The 23,097-nt window shown below is 30.8% G+C and overlaps 4 protein-coding genes across 4 annotated transcripts; all 4 read right to left on the bottom strand.

Annotated features, from left to right (window-relative positions):
• Nucleotides 1-2,064: 2,064 nt before the first annotated feature.
• Nucleotides 2,065-6,071, bottom strand: LOC143045069 (uncharacterized). Its single transcript, XM_076217367.1, has 4 exons — nt 5,877-6,071; nt 3,666-3,868; nt 2,797-2,904; nt 2,065-2,356 (listed from the first exon to the last, which is right to left on the bottom strand). Exons 2-4 carry the CDS (start codon nt 3,849-3,851, stop codon nt 2,201-2,203), a joined length of 450 nt encoding a protein of 149 aa, XP_076073482.1. The 5' UTR covers nt 3,852-3,868; nt 5,877-6,071; the 3' UTR covers nt 2,065-2,200.
• Nucleotides 6,072-6,141: 70 nt separating this feature from the next.
• LOC143045068 (uncharacterized) lies at nt 6,142-9,154 on the bottom strand. The gene is made up of 4 exons (XM_076217365.1): nt 9,065-9,154; nt 8,178-8,399; nt 7,573-7,680; nt 6,142-7,006 (listed from the first exon to the last, which is right to left on the bottom strand). Exons 2-4 carry the CDS (start codon nt 8,388-8,390, stop codon nt 6,815-6,817), a joined length of 513 nt encoding a protein of 170 aa, XP_076073480.1. The 5' UTR covers nt 8,391-8,399; nt 9,065-9,154; the 3' UTR covers nt 6,142-6,814.
• A 4,341-nt stretch (nt 9,155-13,495) lies between these two features.
• On the bottom strand, nt 13,496-16,109 carry LOC143045070 (uncharacterized). Its single transcript, XM_076217368.1, has 2 exons — nt 15,223-16,109; nt 13,496-13,980 (listed from the first exon to the last, which is right to left on the bottom strand). Exons 1-2 carry the CDS (start codon nt 15,987-15,989, stop codon nt 13,521-13,523), a joined length of 1,227 nt encoding a protein of 408 aa, XP_076073483.1. The 5' UTR covers nt 15,990-16,109; the 3' UTR covers nt 13,496-13,520.
• Nucleotides 16,110-19,122: 3,013 nt separating this feature from the next.
• Nucleotides 19,123-21,811, bottom strand: LOC143045071 (uncharacterized). The gene is made up of 2 exons (XM_076217369.1): nt 20,986-21,811; nt 19,123-20,096 (listed from the first exon to the last, which is right to left on the bottom strand). Exons 1-2 carry the CDS (start codon nt 21,786-21,788, stop codon nt 19,808-19,810), a joined length of 1,092 nt encoding a protein of 363 aa, XP_076073484.1. The 5' UTR covers nt 21,789-21,811; the 3' UTR covers nt 19,123-19,807.
• Between the last annotated feature and the right edge of the window lie 1,286 nt (nt 21,812-23,097).

The following is a 23,097-nucleotide window of genomic DNA, read 5'->3' on the forward strand; positions in this document are numbered from 1 at the left end:
AAATTAAAGTTTACTTACGCTTGAGTCTACACTTTGACAAAGATATGATGACATACATATCACAATGTGTACCAAGGACAAAAGGTTAAGAAAAGTCACTTTCAGACAAAAGAAAACTAGAGGCGCTAAAGAGCATGTGTCGCTCACCTTGGTCTATGTGCATATTAAACAAAGGACGCAGATGGATTCATGACAAAATTGTGTTTTGGTGATGGTGATGTGTTTGTACATCTTACTTTACTGAACATTCTTGCTGCTTACAATTATTTCTATCTATAATGAACTTGGCCCAGTAGTTTCAGAGGAAAATGTTTTATGAAAATTGTTAAAAATTGACTATAAAGGACAATAACTCCTAAGGGGGTCAATTGACCATTTGGTTATGTTGACTCTTTTTTAGGTCTTACTTTGCTGTACATTATTGCTGTTTACATGTTATCTCTATCTCTATAATAATATTCAAGATAATAACCAAAATCAGCAAAATTTTCCTAAAATTACCAATTCAGGGGCAGCAACCCAACAACAGGTTGTCCGATTCATCTGAAAATGTCAGGGCAGATATATCTTGACCTGATAAACAATGTAAAGCCATGTCAGATTTGCTCTAAATGCTTTGGTTTTTGAGTTATAAGCCAAAAACTGCATTTTACCCCTATGTTCTATTTTTAGCCATGGCGGCCATCTTAGTTGGTTGGCCGGGTCAAGCCACACATTTTTTAAACTAGATACCCCAAAAATGATTGTGGCCAAGTTTGGATTAATTTGGCTTAGTAGTTTCAGAGGAGAAGATTTTTGTAAAAAATAACTAAGATTTACTAAAAATGGTTAAAAATTGACTATAAAGGGCAATAACTCCTAAAGGGGTCAATTGACCATTTTGATCATGCTGACTTATTTGTAAATCTTACTTTGCTGAACATCATTGCAGTTTACAGTTTATCTCTATCTTTAATAATATTCAAGATAATAACCAAAAACAGCAAAATTTCCTTAAAATTACCAATGCAGGGGCAGCAACCCAACAACGGGTTATCCGATTCATCCGAAAATTTCAAGGCAGATAAATTTTGACCTGACAAACAAATTTACCTCATGTCAGATTTGCTCTAAATGCTTTGGTTTTTGAGTTATAAGCCAAAAACTGCATTTTAGCCCTATGTTCTATTTTTAGCCATGGCAGCCATTTTGGTTGGTTGGCCGGGTCACCGGACACATTTTTTAAATGAGATACCCAAATAATGATTGTGGCCAGTTTGGTTTAATTTAACTTAGTAGTTTCAGAGGAGAAGTTTCTTGTAAAAGTTAACAGACGACGACGACAACGACGACGGACGACGGACGCAAAGTGATGAGAAAAGCTCACTTGGCCCTTCGGGTCAGGTGAGCTAAAAAGGTCTTTGTACAAAACAGTCTGTGTATTTCTGTGATTACGCATATCTCACATATATAGTAAAAAATAATCGAAAAAAAAACTACAGAAAAAGGAAGAGTAGTATTCATGTTTATTCAAAATTCAGTATCAGAAACAGTCAAAAATAGCAAAATTCATTCACCCTTAATTTCCTATGTCATATATTCCATTTTAGAGCACGTCTTCCGACATATTAAATTGATACAGTGTGTTGGAGCAAATGATATGTTTTGTGATTTCACTGCTAGGAATATAATTTCAAGGAATTATTGAAACTCAAATTGATACATTAGTTTAAGAATAAGTTGATCGTTGCAATATCTAAACTTATTAGAGGTATTTCATCCATATGTTATAGTTTTGATATTATTCTTGTGAAACACTAGTTTCATAATCCACATATATTGTATTCAAAATAAGGGATGTCTATCTTGTAATAGCAATAGATCTCACTCGGTGTGCAGTCCATGCAATTATAACTGTCTTACTGATACATGCATCTGTTTGTCCATGTCTGTCTGTGATTTGTTATATCTCCGGTACACTTTCTTCATATTTGTTAACACAAACTAAAATAATAGTTGTCATATGAAAAATAAAATTGAAGCGGTACAATAAGTTAAAAATTTCAAAGCATATCACTCAATTTTTTCTAATAATATAAATTTTACAAAAATCAACCGTGTCCTTTGCAATTTGTCATCCAAAATAGCTTAACGTGTTTAATCCTCATAACGAGATCTCTTTATTATCCATTCAACTCTCAATCTTTGGTTGTAATATATATTACGCAACTTTCATCATTGATCTATATATCTCTCCAAACATTTTCATTGTCGCTTGATTGTTTAACACACTCCATACAAATTGTTCCCTGTTAAGTTCAAGACATCTTATTCTTTCCTTGAGTTGTTTATTTTCGTCTGCCAATTCCCTTATCTTCTGGAACAAAAGAAAATGAATTTTGAAGATTGATTTGAGGAAAAAAGACTCATTTTTCGTTTAACTTATCAATTCTTTTGAGAGAAATTTAATATTACAACTGAATCTTCTATGTGCAGACATCTCTGTAAACTAAGTAAGAGGTTGATTGCTTTGTGTTGATATCGTGAGACGGAACTTTATTTGTCGGATTTTACTATTTTCAATTTCTAACAAAGGTTGTACATGAAACCAATGTATTATATAAGTACAGCAGAAATTTTCATGTTTTTCTAATTTTTCATTTGGGTGTATATGTGATGCCTTACCTTTATTATTTTCTCCTTTTGTTTTATAAAATTGTTTTTCACGTAACCGTGCATCGAATTCACTAATGTTTGTGTTGCTCTTAGAGCATTTTTAGTTTTTCATATTTCTAATTCTAATTCTGTATTTTTTACCTCTTGTAGAAGGCTGGTTATCTGTCTCTTTCTTTGTCGACATTTTCTTGCAGCTATTTTGTTTCTTTCTTTTCTTATAATTTGTTGTTCATGCTCTACCTTTGTTAGCTGTAAGATAAAGAGACCATTTAATATAGGATACTATTTTTTTTATAAGAAATTAAACATTCGTAAGGAAAATACTAGAATTAAAACATTTGTTTTTCCCACTTTGAAAAAAAATATTCTTTGACTCGACCTGATATTGAGAAAATGTTTCATTTGTTTTTCTACGGAGGACGTTTTCTTTGTTTGATAACAAAATCAAGTTAAGCATAGAGATTAATTCGATTCTGGCTGATTTTCGGAATGTGTAAATTCCGGCACTACATTTACATATGTGAATCCTAACTATACTCGGTTTGTGAGTGAGCTTAAAAAACAAATCATATGACAATAACCTCTTCAAAATTGATTTAATGTTATAGCGCATGACTTGTCATATGATTCCATCAAAACGTATGACTTGTTTTACGTGTTACGACCACAAATCAAACCGTAACGGTTATAAACTAGGAGTGGCGAAATGGCCATTGTTAAATGTAGCATGATATACGTTATTATGTTTACAAAAAATTCAGAGATAATATGGTTAAGATAAACCGGATAAAATAACTCTTAATATTTTACAACTCTTGTTTCACTATTATACATCAAATAAACACTTTTCGATTCATAATCATGTTTTACTTCTTTAATTAAAAGACTTCCTACGTGTATATTAGGTCTTAAACCTATCAACGGGTCTTATTTCTAAATTCAAACATAAAAGCAATAATTACAGAAACTACTTGTAGATACATTAAAACATTACATATTTGTATACTTACTATTGCTGGCTGTTTTTCTGTAAAATCTGCCTGAAGTTGCTGAAGACCTTGAGATAAACGTTTCCTTTGAATTTTACATCTGAGTTCAGCTTTTATGAAAGGAAGAATGGGTTTACGAGTTGACGAACAATGATCTTGATTTACACTATCGTCATCAGATGTAGAATTTAATGATGATGAATCCATTTTTATGTATTTTGCAACTGAAATGAAACAATCTATGATTTATTCACAGGGACAACATTAAGCTAATATCAAAGCAGAGTAAAAATCATGACAACAATAAAAAACAAGAAAGACAAACAATTAATAATTATAACAACGAAAACCCAAAGATTTAAGAGCACAGACCCAAATAGAATCAAGGGTAAACATTGGAGCAATGGAATGACAGCAGTTCCAGTAGCACCAATCATATTGACCATGACTTTGAAACTCCATTTAGTAGTGAGCGACAACTAGTATTTAATTTTCTAGGAGGATTAGGATTCAAAAATGAATATCATGGTCTCTAAAGAGCAGCACATAAATACCTAAGCCTAGACCAGGAGAAAGAAATAAGCATGTAAGCAAAAAATCCTTCCCACGGAATAACAATTAGTTGTCCCCATAAGCCGCGCATTCTCTGATGGTATCAGCAAATGAATGTAATGGACACGGGGTTCTGACAACGACAAATGGTACATATCTGTGACACAAGTATTCTGGAACGGCAAACCAGAATCATCCGATCAAGATTTAACAACTATTGGTCCAATAGATTCCTGATACTACCGATGCTATCATGAGTTGGTAGATGTTAATTACATATTCGTTTTACAGATGAAAATGAAAATTACCTATTGAATATGCCTTAGCGCCGGGTTTGTACTTATTTTAGAACCTCCTACTCCCATCCCCATAACTCCTACCCCAACCCAAAATGTTTAGCGTGACTTACCGAATAAGACTTTTATATACTAACATGAGCAACCCCACGGGTGCCATATATGGAGCAGGATCTGCTTTCCCTTCCGGAGCACCAGAGATCATTCAAGTTTTTGTCGGGGTTCGTGTTGCTGAGTGTTTATTTTTCTAAATTTTTTTTATGTACAATACTTTGTTGGTTTGTATTTGTTATAGCCATTGAGTTGTTAGTTTATTTTCGATTTATGAAATTGAATGTCCCACTGGTATCTTTCGCTCCTCTTAAAGTGGCATTTTTGCTTCGTAATCTAAAGTTTTTCTTGATGTGTTCTGTGTGCTGTTGTTTTTCGTTTTTGCCATGGCATTGTCAGTTTGTTTTCGACTAATGAGTTCGCCTATCTTTTAAACAGTGTTTGTAGTATAAATGTCTTTAAACTGCTATTTTGTTATTAATTGGTCATATACTAGTAAGTAATTTTTATACATAGCATATAACAACATAAGTTTATAGTATAGACTGAATATTGGAGGGTTCGTGGCGTACATATCACACACACTGAACACTATCTCATATTATATCCAAATGTGTACCTTACAACATATCAAAAATAGAAGTTATCCAAACTATTTTAAAAAGTGTAAACTAAAGAATCTTTGTGTCGACATCTATTCGTTGTATTCCCTCCGTAAACCCAAAAATTAAACAAAAATATAATAGAAAAAAGAGGGAATAAAATCTATCCATTTGAACACAATCAATGGTGAGCTTTTATATACTGTGGATTCATTTATATTCGATGGATATTAATTTTCGTGGATTTCGTTGGTACAGATGAAAAACGAAATTAAATGTCAACGAATGATAAATATTCTGTAAGCGTTTGTATACAGACTTCGGCAAAACCACAAAATTAAATATCCACGAACATTCAAGTTTTTCTTAATCCACGAAAATTTGTACCCACGAAAATAAATGAATCCACAGTATGTGATATATAGAAATAAGAAATAGCTAAAGAATTTGTTTTAATTTCTTATTTTATTTAACACATTAAATAAAATTTACAAATTATTTCGGACATCAATGATAAAGCTGTGCTTATAACATTTACAAAATATTTCGGACATCAATAATAAAGCTATGGTAATAACATTTACAAATAATTTCTGACATCAATAATAAAGCTATGCTTATAACATTTACAAATTATTTCGGACATTTATAATAAAGCTTTGCTTACCTGTCAGTTGTTTTTGCAGTTACTGATAAAAGTATGAAATAAATAATTATTATCGTAGGCTTACCTAATGATGAATAATACCATTGTCTGAGTAACTACAGTATTGAGTACTGGTTATCAATGAGTAATTGATTGGAATGTTAAATGTATTCTACCATTCAAAAATTAGTGACACATTTTTAAATAGCGATAAAGTCTTAGATAGATAGATATTAAAGATTTAATAAACCATACTTTGCTACATTCGGTTCATTTTGTAAAAAATATGGTAGATAAATACTATAATTAGATATTGGATTTGTGATGTTAAAAATAGAGCAGTTATTGATAAAGCAATAAATGTTGACATGATTAACTATATTTACATTAAACGGATATATTAATGTCCTCATTATCATAAGTAAATAATTACACATAATACATAATGAATAAAGATTCTGACTATTGCGTTACATTTTAATGTATAATTTTCAACGTATTAAGTATCATAAATCTTAACAAACCTTTAGTTAACTGAAGATATCATAAAAGAATATGCTACTCAAAACACAACAAATTCATAATTTGATTGACATCACTCTGTTGAAAACAACCATATTTATGTAAAAACATACAAAACTATATTCAGAGATCTTCCATAAAAAACATGATCCAAAGTGCGCTCGGATCATTCTTTCAGTTAAAGCACCAACCATCTTATAATTGTTTTGTACTTATCAACTTTTCAGCAGTTTTTATTTGATCTCAAATTAAAGCAAATGTCCTTAGAAAAATTAGTGCTTGAAGAAGAAAACATCTGCACACTTTGGAAAATGTTTGATTTCTATAGATTTTCACTATTAAAAATAATAACAAATAGCTGCATAGATCATTCTATTATTTCACGAATGCAATAAATAAATACAAAACACAAATAGTAATCACAGTTCATGATTTTCCCCTGAATTATTTGTCTGAAAATATGAATATTCCTCCATGAAAGCACTAAGGGTATTCACTTCTTTAGTTCTGTACATATATAATCTCATTTTTGATTTCAGTCAAATTGTTGTCGAATGATTTTGAGAAGTCTGATAACACTTTAGATATCACTGGATGTCTTAAAATGTTTGATAAGAAAAATTCCTTTTCTGCTTCGATGCAACGAATTCGTTCTTTTAAATGTCTATTTTCATCTATCAATGACTTCAGTTCCTGAAAAAATAAATATAAATATATTTAAAAAAACATAGTTTTTGTTAATTAGAGCTCCTGTCTATCGATGTATTATAGAATTGCTGTATCATGAGTAAACATTAAATCACCTACTGTGAGTACATCTCAAACCCCATAGTTGTTATGTAATATTCCTACGTACTCCCTCCGGAAAAAAAAAGGTTTTCCATATCAGATATTTCTGACTTTTAAACCTATCCAATAAAATTGTGAGTGGAAACGTTCATATAAATTAGAAAAGGATCAATAAAGGCACTATCTCAGCGAAAAATATTTCAGACTTATTTATTTTTGTTTTTTATTTCAAGTAATTAAGTTATGATGACGTACACAAACATGTAAGTTCCAGCACTATTTTGCGCGCAATTTATAACGATAATTTCAAGAGTCAATGCTGATAGTTGTTCAATCATTCTATGTTTTTGGTGTTATGCCATTGTTACCGATCGTCCTTTTTTCCCATTTCAGTTATATTTAAGGAAATACTATGTTTTTGTATTACGTGTAAGTATATTAGAATACTATTATATGAATAGGCTGATTACCTGCTGTACGTTTTGATAAATTGTCTTTTTCTTCCTTCGACATTTCTTGGCTGATTCCCTGTTAAGAAGTTTTCTGTTCTCTTGTTTTTGTAATTCTTCAGCTGTCAGCTGTAATATCAAATGCATTACAATTGTTAACATATATAATTTTCAAACAACTTTAAGAAAAGAATTTGTTGTTTGCATTTGTTTATATATAATTATTTTGTATGTATATGAAAGCAAGAAGAAACTTTGAACATAATTATGAATATAAAAAGGAAATGACGCAATTAGTGTTAAAATGTGTGAAATCTTATGAAAGGTACATGAATTCCAAGTGATTACAAAGAAATTTGTCTTATTATTCTACAGGTTTTGATATATTCTAGATATTCCTTGTTTCGTTATGGTGCTGTCTGATTGACATCTACCCAACATCTCAATATTTCTACACGTAAATGTTTCGAGTTCAAATTGTTCATAAGTAGATAAGACAAGCATTACTACTGATATTTCGTACTTGTTTTTGGACAATTGTCCGTACAAGTATATAAGAAACCATCGATATAAAACATGATTGAATAGGTTAACCACAAAATCGTTGAAGTTTATTTTCTACTTACAGGTGCTTGTGGCTTCATTTGGAAATCTACTTTCAGTTCTTCCATTCCTTGAGAAAGTCGTTTGTTCTGTATTTTACAGCGTAGTTCATCCTTTAATAAAGGTAGCAGGGATTCTTTCTCCACAGCTTCCAAAGATAAACTATAAAGATCTGTGCCAAAGGTAAAAGCATCAGAAGGTAGACGAAATGACGTTGTTTCACTTTCCATTTTCATATTTATGATCTGAAATTAATAACAAAAAATATCATCAGCTGTTAATGATAAAACATTATAATTGTGATTATTTCATCTGCTGATTATAGTTATTTGTATATTATGAACCTTCCCGGAAAAGGAAGTTTATAATTAAACAATTAAGAACAAATGTTTGGGCTATGATCTATGATAAGGCACATTGGTATAACATCGGTTTTAATCCTTTTTTTAAAATTTGTTGCTATTATAAAACCAGATATAAACAAAACATAATTATAATGAATAAATATAATGAAAAAAATTGATAATTTATTATATTAATAATAAAAATAAGAGTAAGAATAATAAAAATAAAATAGGAAGATAAGTAATATTAAATTAAAAACAAAACTTAAAACATTTAAGTTTAAAAACAAGAATTATAAGATCTTATAATACTAACTTTATTCGTTCTCCTTCAATGACGACTGTTTCAAAAATGATTAAACAAAGTGACACACGTGGTTCTTAATGACTAAGACGAAATAGATGTGTAGGCATGACAATTTGAAATAAAGCACATGTATTTGTCAATAGCTAGTCCTACTATGTTCCAAATAAAGTTCTGTACAGTTCGAAGAACAAAATTCGATTGAAAGTGTTGCCTGATGTAAAAACTATAAAATATTACAAAATTGAAAACGACGTCATACCTTATTGCAGTGGTTCGTATAGTTTTGAAAAATCCTTCCTTCACGACAAAAAGCTCGACAGATTATATTCAACACACACTTCGTGGAAAAATAAATGTTAATACGGTAGTGAAATAGATAGTAGGTAAAAATATATCTTACCGTATTAATTACCTGGAGAAGATGTGCAACCTAGTATAGTTAATCTATTAATATATAGGTGATTTCCATTTGTTATTTATAACCATAAGGAACATTTAGGTTCCAGGAAGACGACGATACTGTTTAAATTGATCAATAATTCTGAGTTTATATTTAAACCTTTAACATTTACATATTATATCCAATATTTAGATATATATATATTTCATAAGATTGATACATTTTTTCCTGAACCCAAATTTCAATATTCTTTTGGCGAATATGTGAATTTTAATTTAATTAGATGTTTTAATTTTTGAGTGTGCTAAATTCAGAGGTATTCAATACCATCATTCTTTATCATTTATGAACTAAAGTTATATCAGTGTTGTAATAGCTTGATCGTTATTTTCAGTTCTTCTGATAAAGTTAGTTATTTATAGGAAAAGGGAATTCATATTTTCAAAAATAACTGACCTCAAATCTTGTATGACAATAAATACACTCATTGTTTATTAAGATTAGTCACACTTCATGTGTAGACAAGCATACACTTATTCTTTTTCTATCTGTGTGTTAATTTAAGTGTTGGTATTACTAAAAGTACTTGCTGAAAGAGCATCCTTCATTTTTGTATATTGTTGTATTTTTTTTACATCCATTCCGCATGTGAATTGAGGGAAGCATTTGCTTTTTTCGTCACAATACAGCATGTGTTATCAGCCATTTAAAAGCCTTGACAGTGTGAGAGAAGGCTTCTTGTTGAAGGATGTTCTTTGACCTATGATTGTTTACTTTTGAAATTCATACATTTTGACTTTGATGGAGAGGTATCCTGGCACTGATACCATAACTTCTTAATTATCTGTTGTAATTAACGTGAACATACTACAATTTTTATCAAAAATTGATAGGAAAAAGTTAATAGTATAAAAGGGTGATGGACAAATATTAACGGAAAGGTGAACTAGTTACTTGTTTTGCACATATTTGTTCTTGTAATGTTAAATATCAAATACAATACTGGAATTGGACGTGCAGCATCAAAAATCAATCAAGACTAGAAATAATTAAGTCACTTTGAGACAGTAATTTATAGAAGTGTCTTCTATTTTAACCTGCAGACAAAGTTGTGAACAAACAGTTTTCGAGTATTGTTAGCTAGTACACTCGAAGAAGATGACAGTAGAAATATTCAGTATGTATCATAATGCATTGGGATTCTTTAATTAAAGAATATTCTGGACAATTTTTCAACATCAGATAGATACTCTTCATCTATGAAACATGTGAAACTGATGTTTTGATGTATGCATTTGGATCGTTATGTCAGCTATTTTTCTAAGCGTCTTTTGCAGTTTTTGAACTATTTTTTTCAAGATATTAGATGAAAACCTTCCATATATGGAAAATTTTCCTCAAAAAAACAACATTACTTATGTTCCAAAACTAACTTGCAATATTGGTACTAGTAAATTAAAAGAAAACACAGAAACCAGCTAATATTTATAATTTTATTACATATACTATTTTACTGTCAATGTACAACTTCAAATAAGAAAAATACAATTTAGCCGCAAGAATATAGTGCATAAAACAAATTTCTTCTATCTCTACAAATTTACCATTTAAGAATTTTGTACTGAAACTGAAAATTTGTTAAATAAAATGATAAATAAACAAAAAAAGGAATGTATTAAAATGTCTCTCCTTAAGATTTTCACATAAGCTGTAAGTCTAACATTTTTCACAGAATTTAACTAGAAGCTCCACATAAACTATATTACTAATCTTGTATTTTTACATTACACTGATAAAATGCAACATTATTATTTGTGAAGCATTGATATATGTGTGTACTCAGAATCTTGTCTTTGTGATCAAGTTTGGGGAACAGTTTTTGTCTTTCTTTTGCAGTTTTCAGGGTATAAGAAAAAAACAATTAGTTAAAAGTGATGTAGGGGGTAAAACTAAGGAATTGTTTGACAATAGACTCCAGTTGCAGGATTTCTCACTGTGTTGAAGACACATTGGTGGCCATGGGCTGTTTTCTGTATTTTGGTCGGATTGTTGTCTCTTTGACATATTCCCTTTTTCAATTCTTAATTTTATTTTGACTCCGAAGATCAAATCTTTTCGAAAGGTTACTTACTCTGTTTATGAACATCCTGGTACTTGGGCAAGTAAGAGCAACGTAAGGAAGTAAAATAAGCTTTTAATCAGTTCAATGTTTTCGGAAAATAGACGTTTGATTGTTTTTATTCACGACAAAATCAGCAATAAACACTCCCTTAATCAACACATCCCGACCATTTGCACCGATCCTATATGTTCGATTTAACTTATTTTGCTTTCACTTACTCCGAGTTCGATGTCAGAGAAATAACTCATACAATAACAATTTCTGTAATCTCAACCATTTGTGATTTTTCCTTTGTAAATCAGTTACAATTCCAAATTTCATTCAATCTTTAATTTTTCATGATAAAACAAGAAAGGCTATATTGGTTTAATTGTCATTTAAGGTCAATTAGATAAGGAATCGTTAGATAGGTGTGTCAACTAAGTAGGACGTAGGATTGATACTTTGAACATTTATATTATGTTAAATGTTCTCTATCTACAACGGTTGTCAACATTTAAAAGCGATATGTTGCACTTTGATTTTTTTGTATATTCAAACTTTTTGGTGACTATCTGATTCATCGAACACAAATTTTAAATTAAATCAGATAATCCGATGATCATTTTGTTTGGTTGCATTTTCCCACGTAAATTCATGGGAAACGTTTGTGAAAGATGACAGAAAAATGACGGACGCTGATAAATGATAAAAGTAAAATCACAAAAATACTGAACTCCGAGGAGAACTCAAAACGGAAAGTGCCAAATCAAATGGCAAATTCAAATGACAAAACATATCAAAAGAATGGAAAACAACTGTCATATTCCTGACAAAGAACAGGCATTTAAAATGTAGAAAATGGTGTATTGAACCTGGTTTTATAGCGCTAAACCTCTCACTTGTACGACAGTTGCATCAAATTTATAAAAAAGATTCATATCAGCTAAATATAACACCAAAGGAGTTGGTTCACTAACTCATAATTTTGACCCTTAAATTCGGAAACTTTCTCTGAGATGTTGTAGTGAAAACTTGAATAAAACATAGGGAAAAATATCCAATTGTTTCATTAAAAAACACATTTTCATTACTTGCATCATGAAGACGTCATAATAAAGGGAAATTCGTTCAATCCTGATTTTGCTGCAGAGTTCTGCCATGACAGTGAAAACAAACGACAGTGGCACCACCCTTCGCCCACATATATTTCTATGGAAATGATTTTTTTATACAATTGTCTTTACTCTTCGATAAAAATTTCAATGAGCGATGGGGTGGCGCCACATACTACATCATAAAAAAGGTGAAACAATTGACAACTTTCTAGAAAAATGGACGAAAACTGAATCTATTGCTATTTCAGGAGGATCGATTTATAAATAATTAGCAGAAATACAAATTTGTTTTAATACTCTTAATTTCATACATTTAGCAATGTATACCCATTCGATTCACTTAAATAATTGAAGTTTGAAAATAAGAAAAAAATTACAAGGCCGTTTTGGAGATTTCTTGCTTTTCTCTTTTACGAATGTCGAAACTACTTATAGCAATAATTTTCTTACAATATTTGCAGACTTTGATGTAATTCATAAATCTTATCAGATCTAATTTTTCGAAAGCCAAGTGTTACGATCCATCCTACCTACTCTTTGTCATTGATGGGTTAAGATAGAATTGTGTATCCAGCGTCGCACCATCTGGTGATTGACAGAAATCTGCACCACTCCAACAAAATCATATTTAACCTATTTACCAATTGCAACACTTGAACTCTTTTCAGTTTGGGTATGTATAATAAGAAACATCAAACATTTGTTTACATTTGAACAATAGCGTGAGGAACTTCCACAGAACTTTAATCAAATTAAGTAAGAACATTGAAAGTGATACTAAATATGGTCCTATGTTTTGGAGGTAAACACTACGTGAATAATATGCATTTTGTTTTAACATTTTCACGGCTTTTTTGATTGGATGCAGAAAGTTGAAATGCGACAAGTGAAATACCTCGTGGTTCCGAATTTTAACTTTATCTACCAAAGATGAAGAGTAGGATACTGCATCATAAACATTGGCTACCGAAGATGATCAGATTGTTAAGACACAAATTGATTGTTTGTTTCTTAACTTTCAGTGACAAATATCCAATACATAAATGGGACCAATCAGTCAAGGAAAAAATGTTATAACAAAATTTATACTACAAATCTACTGCTCAAAAGGCTCAGTTCTTATTGACACAACTTCGTTATCCTCAACATTCTCAAAACTTTCTTGAACTTCATGACGGGATGAGCTTTCAACTTGTTTTCCATTCTCAACGATTGTTTTATCTAAATTTTGGAGACCTGTCTCAGCAGTAGAACCATTGGAAGAATCATCTGCTACGTGAAAAGGCTCAATTATTATTGACACACCGTTGTTGCCTTTTGCATCCTTTAACATTTCTACAGCTTCCTGAATAGACAAGCCATTAACTTGTTTTCCATCCACTGCGATTATTTTATCCAATTGTGTAAGACCTGCCTTACTAGCGGAACCATTGGGCAAAACGTCTGACACGTAAATATCTTCATCATCCTTCCCACCGATAAACTTGAAACCATACCCAGACGCACAGGGAAACAATATCAACTCCTTATATTTTGGGTTAGGGTTAGAATAGGATCTGAAAATCAAAAAAATGTTGTATTTACTTAAATTCATTGACGGTTGTTGTAATTTCGTAATTTCGCAAATTTCGTAAAATATATTAACATTTATAATAGATATGTTTGGTCTATGTAAAAGAACATTCTCTTTTTATATATGAATATTTGTAAACATAATATACTAAAAATACCTTTTTTTAATCATATACCAAAAATAGTAGATATATGCTTATATTAAAAAGGAAATGCATTTTTGTTTATTTGATATCAATTTTGACGAACATTCTTTTAAATATTTTAATAAAAGAACGCCTTTTTTATATATCACAAAGAATAACTTTTATATACTTCACACTGTTGAACTCTAAGATCACATATATTGTTTTTATAGATGATTATTTTTAGCTGTTTATAATTTTTCTCTATCTACTTAAGATATTTTCCTATACACAAAATATATAACAGTCATCCTTTGGTAATGTCGATTTTTTTTATGTGTAAGTGATGACATTTTCTTATATGGGCTTTAGAACAAGATGAGATAAAACGTACCGAACATACAGAACAAATGGCTTATATCATTTTCTTAAAAACCTGACAAATAAGAAGAACACGCGTAACATTTCTCATATTTTACCAACAAAATGTAAACCAACAATTTTGAACTTCATGCGTCCGAAGTGAATTTCTTGATCTACCTTCATCAGGAACGTTCTGAACAGTATATTTGAAAGAACAAACAAATAGTTAGGTAGTTATATCACATGGAAGGAAATTAGTACTCTACTGCATCTATTCTTGAATGAAACCAGATATTTCAATTTACTGAATTTTAATTTGTCATTAAAGATATTTTTTTTCACACTTTGCGAGCCTCAGACATTATTTAACTCTTATGTAAATTAGGACTATCAGAATATTTAAAATCATTTTTCATCAGTCATATATAGCAATATTCACAATATGTTTAATCATATCTATAACATTATTAATCTATCTTGAACAGAGCTTATTAAATATACGTTAAAATATATATTAAACAATATTTCATAGATGACAATATGCCTCATATATATAAGTTAGTTGAAGATATAATAAATGTAAAATCATGAATTGTAAGAGGATGGAAACATGCACTTGATAGCAAGATACTTCCCCGACTTACATTACTCTGACTGATTATAGTTCACTTTAACACAAGTTATGTATGAGATGTTTATTTTCTTATGTTATTTGATTTTCTTTTACTTTTTACTTACAAATATTTGATACGTCCTAGTAAACCCATGATTATTTTTTCGTCGACTGGTTGGGCACAATATTTAACCGTAGGGACATCAGGCATGTTTGGAAGTTCCATTGCTTGCATGTCGTTGTCTAGTTTTTGAATTTCGTGAATAGATTTTTCGGTTGCTTCTTTCTGTTCAATTTCAGCTAACTGGTGAAGCCAAGTTTTAAATTTACTTGAAACTGCATCCTGAAAACAACTAGGATAATGTTTTTTCACGTTTTCACGAGATTTCCTAACGTTTGCAATAGTTTCGCTCACCATTTTGTCAACACTAGACTTTATTTTTGCACCTTGATTCAAAATTGCTCGCTCAAGCGCTTCACTCTCTTTCTCATAAGATGTTGTCAATGATTTCATGCTATCGCTTTTACGCCGGAAATCACTTAAGATTCCCTTCATTGTTGTTGATGCTTGGTGATGCAAAGATGAAAACATCTTATTCACATCGTCCACGTTATGGCCATTGTGGTTTTCGACAAGACAGCCCTTACACAACGCAAAATCGCAATCTAAACACATAAACACATGTTTATCAACATGACTACATTTCAACAAGTTCAACTCTTCCTCTGGATCAATCTCGAAACTTTTTCCAAATACATGATTACGTGCAATCTTTAATCTTAGATGCGCATTCTTGCAGCTGTAGCAGAAATACTGTCGACACTGTTTACAGTACTGTGATCCCGGTGCTTGAACACAAATTTCACAGGTGTCAACTGGACATTGAGCCATTTTTCTATCATGTGGAAGTTGCAGGTCGAATGTTTTAACTTCCCGTTCATATAAGTGTAGTTTATCTGATCCAAAACTTTCTTTTTCCTGGTAAATACTATTATGAATATAATAATCGTAGTGAGAAAATAAAATTCACATTGTATACTTTGTTGAGTGTGATAAGGTTGACGCTACATGATGATCTCCAGTAGTTAAAAAAGAGCTTTTTTGAAAAGGCGTACGAAGACGGACATCGAAGACGTACACCAAGTGATCGCAATAATTCAAAATGACGCAGTCATATATGTTGCACTTCAGTGTTTCTGTTGTTTCGTTGTTTTCCTCTTGTAGTTGATGTGTTTCCCGCGGTTTTATTTTGTAACCTGGATATGTTTCCTCTCAATCGACTTATGTCTTTGTGATCGATTGACTGTTTGTATTTTAACGCCACTTTTTAGTGCCACTTAAAGGTTATTTCGTTGCGACCATATTGTTATTGGAGGATGACGTCGATGTGTCCGGAGAAAACAACCGACCTTCGATAGGAAAACTGACAATCTTAGACAATTTTTACTTTTAAACAACGGTATACTTCTGTTGCCCTTATTAAAGGTGTTTTGTTTAGTTGAAATGCATGAACCTATTTACAAACTATAATTGCATACTTCAAAAAAATTAAACTTAGGTGCGTTTGACTCTTTTTTTGGAATTAGCCTCAGAAAAAGTCATTGATATTTGAACACTCAAGGATCTCATGATGAAAAGCTGTTTATAAGTTACACCGTATACATTACTAACATATTTTTATACGGAAAAAGATGTTTTTCGCATCAATAAATAAAAACAACTAAACTTCATCAAACTACTTGTGTTTAAGAATAAAGAACAATTAGTTTATAAACATAACGATAAAGGAGGACATAATACATTTACTCGTTTCCGTTTAAAACAGAAAAGCTGTATTTTCCTTGATGCGTTAGATTCGTGTAAAGAATGATACTGATCTATCGTTACGAGAAACAGACGACATAATAAAGTTTATAAAGCCAATGAAAACGGTTCGATTCATTAGAAAAATTGAAACGAAGAACACTTTATATAGACTATTGATACTGCATATTGTTCTAACTAAATTAAGATACCAGTCTTGTCAATTTTAATGCAAGAATGTACATTATTTCGGCTATACACAATCCAGAAATTAGGATGACAAATATTAGCTGGATTCATGATGGTAAAACATTATAAAATATATGAAGCATCAGAAATGCTTTCTTTAAATTCAAAATCTTATATTTATATACGCCCATAATTTCTCATAATTTCCAATTACAAATGACTCAATTATAGGAGGGTCTCATTGTTATAAGTGACATCTTTTTTAAATTTCCTCAGAATTGTTCTTATAGAAATTGCTCGGAATTGAAGTAACAAATGTGGTTTTACATTGTTTAAATTTTGAACTAAACAAGAGTAAACAAATAATGGACATATTGTTCCAAAATGATAACGAGTCATCACAACATATATTAAACTTTCAAATACTTCTTCCTCAAATTTGAACTATTTTTGTAAAAAGTGAGGAAATATATTTCTGTTTCAATTCTTAAATAGGAAATATCCATACAATTAACCAACTAACTTAAATTTTCTTCAACTAAAAGGCCCTCAAAGGTAACGAAAATGTGATAGAAATTATTTGTTCTTCATGTAGCATAGAAACAGATTTCAATCGGCAACATAAAAAAAAAGTTTTCGAGTTTAAGATTTTTAGATGAAGATTGGAACAAAACATGACCGATTTGTATACAAATCAATTTCGGGGCCTTTTTATGGATGACTGCGTTATGAGTTTGTTAATTTAAATCAACACATTTTATTTACATTAACATGGTATTTAGAAGCCTTCCTAGATGGTATGTTAATATGAGGTTTGTTATTATTAGTAACATAAAACAAGTGTTTTGAAAAAAAGACAATGTAGATAGAAATTATAAAAATGAGAAGTTATTGTATTATTTACATCGAGACAACTCTTCACCAGACACCAAACGACATAAAATTTAATCATCATGGGTAACCGTAATGCATTCAACAACGAACAAAACCATTACCACAGAGTGAGCTATAAAAGGCCCCGATATTACACATGTTACAAATGTAAAACAATAAAAACGAGATAACTTTCGGCCTGATTGTACAGAACAATGTAAAACAAATATGATATCCAGCAACAATCAACCGCGACTGAAACAAAATATATTATTATTTTATTATTCGTAAAACGAAAAGCTGATGTTACTTAGTAGGGTGTTTCTTGCATGATGCTTTGACTAATTATGTAGCACTTTGATTGTGCACAGTTCTTTTACAACTTTAATAAGTCTGATGTTGTCATTAAGTCCATGAATTTCGATTCTGATATACTTATCTTAATTACTCCTGGAAAAGATTTTGAGAAACACTTCCGTTTACATTGTATTGACTTATATTTCTTAGGACGTAAAGATAGTGTCAATATGAATAGGGTTCAAGGCTTCATTGGGTTTTTTTTTCATAGTGTATAATGTGTGTTAATTAGCCTCGATGTGTCTGTTTGTATAAGTTTTATTTTCCTTACGTTTTTGTTCCTGGTATTGCAATGTTGAATACTTCGGAAATAAGATAAGAATCAACGTCCGTTTCAAGTTTTTGAACTAATATTTTTACATAGTGAATATAAAATAGGCTAACAATTTCACTGTTGTTGGTTTTGCATGTTATTTTGACTAAGTATATTGTATATTAGTTGTGCAACTTTTCTATTCGTTTTTATTAGTCTGCTTTATAGTAAATCAGTTATTTTTTTTGCTAATATTTCAATTTGATATTCTGTCTGCTCAGTTTTCCTCAATTTTTCAAATCGTCATTTTCCCTAAAGTATCACTTTTAAATTCCCTTTACTTATTTTTTTTAACATAAAGAGGTATTCAATTAGCGAACACAAAGACAAGAAAAGTATCTAACCTTTCAGGTGCTAATATCGTAGTATTAATAAAAATTCAACCATTCTGTTTTTGTTTGACAAGGAAATAAAGAATTAATTTATAAATTGTAATAACATTATTTGTTGTGTAGTTCTTTTTTGTATGAATAAAAATATAACAAGACATCAAATAAATCAAGTAATTTAATTGCATTCAATAGATATACTTAATCGGCAACAAATAACAAAAAATGTCATTGGAATCTTAACGTGTCTTACAAAATCACCATTAGAATGATAATTGAATCTTAGTACTAATGATGCACATAAAACAATGTATGATACATTGGTATTCTTATCACAAACAAAATCAATGAAATCTATGAAGCAAATTTATACATTTATTGTATCTATCGAGTACTCTCTCAGCTTTGTCCTTATATTGCACAGTTGTAAGCCATACGACTACATGTGTGTTGGAAAAAGAGTTTACACTGAGGCTTGTCGTTAAATCGAATGATGTGTTCATGTTCTTCGTAGTAAAATTTTTGTTCTCATTTCTGGACTTTTTTTCTAATACAGTTGGTAAAGTGAAGAAGCAGACTTCACACTAATATAGCTTCGCTACTTTACAGTTGCATTTATTTGTAAAAATGTATTATTTTATTCTATATCTAAATTTCAAAAGTAAGCGATTACGAATATGAAACAATGAATAAGTTAAAAAAATAAAAGGCAAGTTCTATTATTTTTGCTTTCGAAAATTTATTTCAGAATTTTACAAATAATTTATAAATTCAAACATTGCTGAAAATTTTTATTCAGCTTTGAATAAAATAGTACAACAACTATATTAACACTGCACACAAATCTACTGCTGAAAAGGCGTTATTGTTATTGACACATTTTCTTTGCCTTTGGCATTCTTAAATATGCTTGTGACTTCGTCGTGTGTCAGGCCTTTAGTTTGTTTTCCATCCACTGCGATTATTCGATCAAATTGATTTAGACCTGCCTTAGCAGCAGGGCCCTCAGAAGAAACAAATGACACGTATACTTCTTCGTTTACATCCTTTCCACCAACGAAACGTAAACCATACCCAGACCCTTCAGGTACCAGAAACAATTCTTTTGATTTTGGGTTTGGTTTTGAAAAGGATCTGAAAAACACAAATTATTTCATTTACTTATATGGCTATACATTCTTATGGTTTTCAGTTGTTTCTTTCTTTTTACTTTAAAAAGTGTCGTTAAGATAATAGACTTAAGCACAACAAATAGTAAAAAAAAAGTCATATAAGAGCTTTTACTCCTTTGGAGTTATCCAATGGTTTCGGTTATGGCGGTCCGTAGTTTGTTTTCGGGTATTTCTAAGCTGCAAAAAGTTTCTTTTTGTGGATGAATATATATAAATATACATAAACATACATATTACCTATTTAAAAGTTTAAACCCGCTGCATTTGTTTGCACCTATCCTAAGTCAGGAATCTGATGTTCAGTAGCTTATTGATGTGATTCATATGTGTTTTTTCGTGCCTCGTATTTCAAATTGATTCAGTTTTCTCGTTTGAATGGTTTTACACATGTCATTTTTGGTGCCTTTTATAGCTTGCTGTTTGGGTTGAGCCAAGGCTCATTGTTGAAGACCGTACTTTGACCTATAATGGTTTACTTTTACAAATTGTGACTTGGATAAGATAGTTGTCTCATTGTCATTCATACCACATCTTCACATATCTATATATGTATGCATGAGGCGGTTTAATGATAATTTTAATTGTACTTTTCTCATTGTAAAAACGTTTCCTGCACCTTGTAACGAAGTTTATTCCTAACAAATTCGACTGGGAAATTTTTCCCTCCCTTGTTTCCGGATTTTGACTGACTTTATAAGGCCCTTTATTCAATTTTTGCGTCGTAAACAGAAACAGCAGTTACAGTTCTGAATGGTATAAGTAGTTTTAAAATATGAAAATAATGTCAAGCTCTTGTCGTTTTCGAAATGTGAAACAAACAAAAAAGGTATACGATCTGTTGAATTACTTACAAAAATTTGACACCTCCTAGTAAATCCTTGATGATTTTTTCGTCGACAGGTTTAGAACTATATGTAACAGCAGGTACATCAGGCAGGTTCGGAAGTTCCATTGTTTTTATCTCATCAAGAAGTTTCTGAATTTCAAAAACAGTCGTCCCTGTTGCTTTTTTATGTTTAATTTCATCTAACTGCTGCTGCCATCTTTTGCATGTAGTTGAAACTGCATCATCAACACACGTAGGATAATGTTTTTTCACGTTTCCACGAGATTTTCTAACGTCTTCAATAATTGAGCTAACCATTTTGTCAACACTAGACTTGATTAGTTCTCCTTGTTTTAAAATCGCTCGCTCAAGCTTTTCGCTCTCCTTCTCATACGATGTTGTCATTGTTTTCATACCACCACTTTTGCGCTTAAAATCGTTTTCAATTCCTCTCATCGTTTTGGATGCTTGGTCGTGCAAAGATGAAAATATTTTGTCCAAATCCTCAACATTATGACCATTGTGGTTTTCGACTAGACAAGTCTTACATAACGGAAATTCGCAATCTAAACACATAAACAGTTGTTGATTAACATGCCTACATAAAAACTCTTCCTCTTGACCTATCTCGTTTCTTTTCCCAAATACATGATTACGTGCCATCTTCGATCTCAGATGAGCAGTCTTGCAGTTGTTACAAAAGTACTGTCGACATTGTTTACAGTACTGTGATCCTGGTGCTTGAACACAAATTTCACAAGTTCCAATTGGAGATTGTGCCATTTTTCTTTGATCATATAGATGTTGAAACCGAAAAACGACGAACATTTATACTTCCTATTTATCCTAATTGCATCTCCTCACATGTTTTCCTGTTCCAGGAAATTACTATCATGATCATAATTATCATTATTATGTTTTGATAGTAACTGTGATTACTTGTACATGGTATTCATTTCAAAAGTATATTGTGTTGTATTAAGAGTTTTGCATATAAACGTAAATATATCCCTATTGACTACGCTTCATGTAACACGAGACACATATATATTGGTACATGTTTGTTTTATGTATCATCATATTATTCGGTTATAAGATATAAAACATTTGCCTCTCAGACACAAAATTGCGGGAAATCGTATGCGGTTTTAATTTGACCGCAACTGAAAGTCTTTATTTAGATGAATTAAAACATTGATATTATATGAACACTTGGCACAGACAATTAAGTTAATGAAGGTATAAACATATAATTTTAAACTGAATGAAAGTGTCTCGGACGCATAGAATTTAAAACGTGTCACTGTTTATATCGGATTATATATGAAATCTTTTAGAAATACATCTTTTGGGGTAAAGTATTTGCTGATATAGGACTGTTAATTACTCTCTTTCAAGATGTGGATGTATTGGCAAATCTTGCAATTTTGCATGAAAAGCAATACATTGATCTTTAAAAGTCCCAGGGAAACATTAATACGTATAAGTGATATCAGACTGACTAATGTAATTGCTTGTCAATGAATTTTTTAAAAAATATTTAAAAATAACAATCCGATATATGAATATAATTTGATATGGAATTATGTTTTGTCGGAAACAGATATTTTTAAATCTACGGAAATTGACATCATGCTAACATGTTATCTTGTATATGAATTTTTTAGTAGAAATGATTTATATTGGACATCTACAATATATATAGTCCGGCGGCTACAAACATATTTCAGACGAATTGTGCACATCCTGCTACAAGCATGAAATTTGGCATAGACCTTCCTCAGTTATTACTCTTTTATTTCAGATAGGGAGGCATTTGAAAAAAAATGTTTCACTTCCGGTAAAATCCAAAATGGCGGACATCATACTTAAATCAGCCCTATATCGAAGGCTAGTATGTGAAAAGGTGTTATTAATATGCTACTAACATAATATTTGGTACCAATCTATGTTATATACTACTTTTGGATATATGATAAAGATAAGATGTCTTTAAAAATCCTACTTCCGGTATAATCCAACATGGCGGATATAGTACTAAAATAAGCTTATTTTTAGGGAGGGTAATTGAAATGTGTTTTAATGTATTGCTACTATCATTACATTGTGCAGCTACCTTTTTTGTGCTTCTCATGGA

This window comes from Mytilus galloprovincialis, chromosome 9, assembly GCF_965363235.1.
Source record: "Mytilus galloprovincialis chromosome 9, xbMytGall1.hap1.1, whole genome shotgun sequence".
NCBI classification, from domain to species: domain Eukaryota; kingdom Metazoa; phylum Mollusca; class Bivalvia; order Mytilida; family Mytilidae; genus Mytilus; species Mytilus galloprovincialis.

What these genes read in the sequence shown, in the direction of transcription:
- LOC143045069 (XM_076217367.1), bottom strand. Translation starts at nt 3,851, where the DNA reads ATGGATTCATCATCATTAAATTCTACATCTGATGACGATAGTGTAAAT. An exon ending in CAGAAAAACAGCCAGCAATA is followed by an intron (nt 2,905 to 3,665) that starts GTAAGTATACAA and finishes TTTATCTTACAG; the next exon opens with CTAACAAAGGTAGAGCATGA. An exon ending in TAACCAGCCTTCTACAAGAG is followed by an intron (nt 2,357 to 2,796) that starts GTAAAAAATACA and finishes CTTTTGTTCCAG; the next exon opens with AAGATAAGGGAATTGGCAGA.
- LOC143045068 (XM_076217365.1), bottom strand. Translation starts at nt 8,390, where the DNA reads ATGAAAATGGAAAGTGAAACAACGTCATTTCGTCTACCTTCTGATGCT. An exon ending in AAATGAAGCCACAAGCACCT is followed by an intron (nt 7,681 to 8,177) that starts GTAAGTAGAAAA and finishes TTGATATTACAG; the next exon opens with CTGACAGCTGAAGAATTACA. An exon ending in TTTATCAAAACGTACAGCAG is followed by an intron (nt 7,007 to 7,572) that starts GTAATCAGCCTA and finishes TTATTTTTTCAG; the next exon opens with GAACTGAAGTCATTGATAGA.
- LOC143045070 (XM_076217368.1), bottom strand. Translation starts at nt 15,989, where the DNA reads ATGGCTCAATGTCCAGTTGACACCTGTGAAATTTGTGTTCAAGCACCG. An exon ending in CTAGGACGTATCAAATATTT is followed by an intron (nt 13,981 to 15,222) that starts GTAAGTAAAAAG and finishes TTTGATTTTCAG; the next exon opens with ATCCTATTCTAACCCTAACC.
- LOC143045071 (XM_076217369.1), bottom strand. Translation starts at nt 21,788, where the DNA reads ATGTTCGTCGTTTTTCGGTTTCAACATCTATATGATCAAAGAAAAATG. An exon ending in CTAGGAGGTGTCAAATTTTT is followed by an intron (nt 20,097 to 20,985) that starts GTAAGTAATTCA and finishes TGTGTTTTTCAG; the next exon opens with ATCCTTTTCAAAACCAAACC.